This window comes from Nestor notabilis, unplaced genomic scaffold (assembly GCF_000696875.1).
Source record: "Nestor notabilis isolate BGI_N333 unplaced genomic scaffold, ASM69687v1 scaffold13574, whole genome shotgun sequence".
In the NCBI taxonomy this organism is placed as follows: Eukaryota; Metazoa; Chordata; class Aves; order Psittaciformes; family Psittacidae; genus Nestor; species Nestor notabilis.
Genome location: NW_009926109.1, coordinates 342 through 6,452, shown reverse-complemented (window position 1 = coordinate 6,452; position 6,111 = coordinate 342). Strand labels below are relative to the sequence as shown.

General features: G+C 40.7%; 1 protein-coding gene across 1 annotated transcript; it reads left to right on the top strand.

The window, feature by feature from the left end:
• Positions 1 to 53: 53 nt before the first annotated feature.
• Positions 54 to 5,735, top strand: LOC104404852 (chordin-like protein 1; the record flags this gene model as incomplete). Its single annotated transcript, XM_010013383.1, has 4 exons — positions 54 to 248; positions 1,856 to 2,023; positions 3,161 to 3,250; positions 4,499 to 5,735. Coding segments are annotated over 4 exons (584 nt in total), but the record flags the coding sequence as incomplete, so codon positions are not given.
• Positions 5,736 to 6,111: the final 376 nt, after the last annotated feature.

Here is a 6,111-nt window from a genome sequence, read left to right as displayed (position 1 = left end):
AGGAATGTACCTTTTCCAGTTGTACTACTTCTTCCTTTTCTCTTCTTTTGTAGTTTGTGTTTCAAATGGCAAAACATATTCACATGGTGAATCTTGGCATCCTAATCTCCGAGCCTTTGGAATCGTAGAGTGTGTGTTGTGCACCTGCAACATCACCAAACAAGAATGTAAGAAAATTCACTGTCCAGAACAATATCCCTGCAAATACCCTCAGAAAGTAGAAGGAAAATGCTGTAAAGTCTGTCCAGGTAAAACAAAGTTGATCACAGACCACCTTTTTGCTGTGCATGTTAAATGGCTTGGCTCAAGCCTTCTGGTCACAATAAGATCTGATGCAAACAGCGATAGCAGTGCCCACTGTTCTCAAGCGTGTGCAAAGGTCTCAACATGAGACAGGCAGAGCTGCTGTTCCTCAAATGAGGGGATTGCTGCTTGGGCTTGCTGCCGGGGGCACGTTATGTTCTGATCAGTCCTTGTCTTTCTCTCCACTGGTAGCACAACTCCCTGACACCTATTTCTGAAGAGACTATTACAGAGAGGTACACAGAAAGTTCATTATTGTCAAAAGACTCTCCCATCCTTCCCCCACTGCAGTGCCTACAGAACCTTCACATCATTTTTAGCTTATAAATTTGCATAGAGATAATTATCCTTTCTGCTTGTTAAAATGTACCAGAAGGATTCAAACCCCCAATTAGAAGTTGGTTGCTGTCAGTTATGTAACTTAATCCTTAAAATAAATACTAACTTCTCACAGATTTAGCATTGTTTCTATGCTACACTAATGACTGAACTTACGTAGACAGTACTCACTAAAATCAATGCCTACAACTTGTGAAAAACCTGCTAATATGAACCTGCTGATGGTATCAGCCATGTTCCATATGCCACAAGAGGTAAAGCAGTGTCCAGTTCCCTTTGGTGCCTTTAAACTTCTTTTCTCATCTGTATGGCCCATTTCTATGTTTGTTTGGTGATACACTGGGTGGAAATGCTCTGAGGAAATGAGTTGTTCTGTCATGTATAGAAATTCTTCCCATTTTCTTTGCTTACTGGGGAAGAGCATAATGCAGTGGCTGTAGGCAGGAGATACGTACGTAGGTCTTCTGGATATTTGTGAATCACAGCTTTTATTTGGGCTTATATGCTATGAGAACAGTCAGCAAAACCAGCAAAAAGAAAGTTACTTTTTGTTTGAGATTCTGTGTTTTTTAAGAAAGCTGAACCTCTTCCTGAGTCTGTCTGCTCTGTGTGGAGATGTATTCATTGTTAGGCTTTTCCACAAACAGCAGTCTGAGTGTCTTAAGTTGCATCATCTCTCTTGCATTCCTTTCCAAGTTCCAGTTACCAACAGAACAATTACCATTTCTACTTATGCTCTACGACTTTACCAGGTGGGCAGAGATAACGGGCACTGTGGCTAGCCCAGGCTTGCACTGGCCAAGCAGAATGTAAACCACGTAGGTTCCACCTTCCCTTTTCCTCACCAAAGCATTAATGTGGGTCTCTTCACCAGTTTTCATTTAGTTAATCTATTGCCTCTGAGACTTCCACGATTATATCAAATATGCTTGAAAAGTGGACAACAATTGTGAGGAGTCTCTCAGACTGCAGGGTTTTACACAGCTCATTTCCTTATGAAACTGGATTGTAACTACAAATCTTGCTATCTTGCTACCATAGACAGGCCACCTGAACAATATTATAGGTCTGGGGCCAAGCTGGAGATGGATTTAAGTGGCCATACAAGCAAAAATTCTACTTTTAAGCTAAAGCTGCTTGGCTATGGGTGCCAAGTAAGTTCTGGAGGACTTGATTACAACTGAATTATGTGTTTCGGGCTTTTTTTAAACAGAAGAAGTGCCAAGTCAGACCTTTGACAACAAAGATTACTTCTGTGGGAAGGAGACATTTCCCGTCTATGAATCCGTTTTCACAGAGGAAGGAGAAACCATCAGAAAAATTGCAGCAGAAACTGAAAAGCCACCTCAAATAGAAATACATGTGTGGACAATTAGAAAAGGTGAGTTGAGCAAGTTCGTTCTTTAAAGAGTGCATCATCCTCCATTAAAATCCCAAGACAAGTTGAAGCACCCCAAGAGTGTTCTTCTGGCTATTCAGGATATCGTGGTTACAGCCACTTCCAACATCCTCAAGTTCAGCTGTACAAAACCCATTAATAACACACAAAGCTCTAATTCTGCAGACTCCCACCCTTCATTGGGAGCAAAAGCACAGTGACAAACAGGTTGTCAATAATATCCTGTGTAATTTATTGCAGAGAAATAAATGGGTAGCAGGGTTTGAACCACGTGCCAAGAGGTTTTTATTTACGATGGACCAAAGAGCTCTGCATTAAAATCAGTCTGCCCTATCTGATGCCTTAGTGATGGTCTAGAATATGGACAAAACGTGTAAGGATGGAAGCAACATCTTTTACTAGACTAACTGGTAATTTGAACAAAATAGAAAAGTATTCAGAAGTTCAAAATCTGCAAATCCTGAACTTTTAGTACAATAAAAACTCTCTTCCACCTCCTGAAGATCCTGTCTACCTTATCTACTTAAAGCAAAAAGCATGTGATCCTCATAGGAAACCCTCATATAGCCCTTTACATGGAAATGATACCTCTCTAGAATGCACTTTAAAGCACAAAGCCAAGCCCAAAGTGTGAGCAGAAGAGAATTCACAGAGGATCAGATGGTTAGTAACTACTGTGTGTTCAAGAAGTCACAAAGCCTCGTGACAATTTGACAGTGATGCTGCCTGCTAGCTCATGACAGGCAAGATGGTATCTGACTGTAGAATGATACTGTTTTTTTCCAAGATGCTGGGATTTTGGCTTCTGTTGTAATCTTACGTTTACTCACACTAAGGAGGGGTTCAGCTGTGTTGGAAAAGAACTGGCTAATTCTCACACCCCTCACAAACTCCCTGCAATCATAAATCCACAGAAGGATTTACAGGCGAGTAGCAAAAAAACAGAGGGGTGGCGAACAGAATAAAAAAGAATAGGCTGAAAATCCATGTAATTGATAAGGATTATTTCACAAGGTGGCTCAACATGGTAGCAATTCTACATATAGGCAGGACAACAACCCAGGTTTAGAACAACAGGCACACTTCCAGTAACATGCACTTCTCATGTCTTTGATGAAGGCATTCTGCGTCACTTCTATGTTGAAAAAGTGTCCAAGAGAGAATTTGAAGAGCTTCCTTACTTCAAGCTGATCACACGGACAACCCCTAGTAAGTAAAATTCTGACCTCTTCAGGTTTCTATTCTCCATATAAACATAGCCTTGAAAAACATTCTCTTTTACTCAACACAGATGTACCAAGTTTTCCTCCAGAACATGGCTCCCATATATATAAGTTTAGATTTAAACAATGAAAATATAGCAATTTAAAATATAGATACGTACAGCAGTAGTTCCTGTCCATGCTGTCTTGGTCTCCTGTATTTTGTTAAAATACAAATAGGGCTGTTTTCTGCCCATACTGCCATAAGACTGAAACATGACTGACAGCAGCACAATCTGGATTTATTTAAGTGACTTGTCACGTTATCCCAGTTTTTAAAAAAGTCATTCAGAAGGGAAAAAAATCAGAGATGACTGAAGGAGTTCTCTGACATACATGTATGTTGTGTTTGAAACAAGCCCTTCCTATGTTCTTAACAGTATCTTCATTATTAAAATCTGTTTATTGAAAGGACGTGCAATTCTTTTGTCACTCTTGATCCAAATTCTGTTTTGTATTTTAACCAACCTGGGACATGACACCTAGTTTGATAGTTGAATTAACGTAGAGGCATTTTAAGTTCCCAGTGCTTTTGTATTACAAGTTGTCCTTATTTCTAGGGCCTCTAATTGGGTAAAGAAGTTTTTTTTTCCAGGAATAATATACTCTTGATAATACAGGCTTAGTGAGAAGCAGACACCTCTGCACGTAAAAAGTTTTCTCATTTTTGCTGTCAGCCTTCCATAAGCTTGTCATTGTTGTCTATACCACAGTACTGCAGTTACCAGGGCAACAGGCATTTCTATTCACATGATTAAAAAAATGTACAGAAATATGAATATCCAGCAAACACAGTTTGCATTACACACAGGTGTAGGCAGAGTTCACACAGTGCATGAAACACTTGGACTTGTTGCTTCCCAACTTTTAAATACTTCGGTTTATCTCCAGACTTAAGTCCTCACATCACTCTGTCATACAGCAGCGTATCCAACATCATAAATGGTTGAATAAATAGTATCAACTTTGGGTACTACTTAAATAAAGGAATAATATTCTGGTCCTTGTTTATTATTTTTAACAAAGTTACTTTGCATGGAATATCGTAAGATACTTTGAGTATTTTCCATGGGAGGACTGGACATTCTCTCTTTGACCATTGTGAAGTAGTTGGTCTGGAGAGTGCTTGTAAATGTCTTCAAAGTTCCCTGTGCCCTTTTCTAAGTATCTGTCTCCTTTGTGTTTTTCTTTTCAGGCCAGTGGAAAATATTTAGCGAGGGAGAAGCTCAGATCAGCCAAATGTGTGAAAGCAGAGTGTGCAGGACTGAGCTCGAGGATCTGGTAAAGGTTTTGTACCTTGAAAAATCTGAAAAGGGTCACTGTTAAGGGAGACAGCACTGGAGGGAGAAACACAAGAAAACTTATGAAAACTTGGATCTGCAGCTGGACTGCAGGCTTATTTTGCTTAAGTCAACAGTTGCCCTAAAAACCAAAACTATAATGCAGTAATTATTCACATCATGCACAGCAAATTTGCTGCTTTATGTGTAGTGGTCTGTGTCAACCGTTCAAATATCTCCTCCAAAAGACTAGGAGGCTCTGTGTTACCGGTGGGGGAAGGAGAAAGAGAGACTGTACTCTCCCAGAATTGCATTTCTTTACAAGTTAAAAAGAGAAAACAGAACATTTTTATTATTATTATTTGGCAACTTATTCAAACTAATGAAAAGAAAGACACCTAATAAATGTTCAGGAGCTATGTAGAGCATTATTTCCAGTGCTGAATTTATACCATTTCTGGTGTTGAAATGACTCATGGATTATTTTAGTAGTGGAGGAAAAATACAAGTGATACAATACTTGCGTTGGAGACATAAAAACCCAGATTTAAACTAACAAACTCCTAAGCAGCCTGCCTTTGGGATGATGTCTTGTAGTTGAGCAAACTGAGTCCATAAACTGAACAGCAGGTGTTAGTGGCAATCACTGTATTTTTGTAGCAATTTGAGCAAATGTTCGCTTTTAAGTGGTTTTCACTGTTTCCTCCACCCACTTCTCTATAAAAATGTGAAGTGTCAGCTCCCTATCACAGCCCTAACAACTTCATTCTTCTGGCCCTATTAACACACAGGCTTGGCTGATACACTGCCTTCTAAAGTGACACGGCAGAAGGTGGTGAAGTACTTTCAAAACACCTAACGGGTTAAACCTCCCGATTAATAACTCCTTAAAAGTTAGGACAGTGCTGAATTTATTGGTTCTGATTTGCTACAAACCGAATCGTCAGCGTTTTCCGGAGGGTGACCTCTCTAATTCTCACACGCTTCAGGGGCGGGTTTTTCTCCATGACAAACACCAAACAGCTACAGCAGGCCTTTAGAACACAGCAAGCTCTGTGGAAACTGTTATCCTTGTGAAGAACAAATCTGAGAGGTCCTGTTTAATGTAATATAGCATGTCTGCAGTGTGTAAGAAAGGTGCCTCTCATCTGCACTGCCTCGTGTGTGCCATGCTGGATTAAATCCCCGGAATCAAGTGACCCTGCCTGCTTGTGCTCCCATTTTCTACCCCACAAGCAGATGGGAATACTCTGTTCAAACACACGCTAGGAAACAAAGCTTTATGGAAATGGTCTGAGCCAGGGACTGAGTCTTCACAGGGAATAGAATCAACAGCGACAGTGAGGATCTTGAGGTTTGTCACCCTGCCAGTGCCAGCATGCCAGGGTGTACCCGCTTCCAGAGGGATGACGGTGTGGGAGAGCTTGGTGCCAAATGCCAAAAGCCCCTTTCAGGCAGAACTTCCCCATGCTGGCGGGATCCCTGTCCTGAGCAGCAAAGCCCAGCGGCCTCCCTCTGCAGTGCTGGG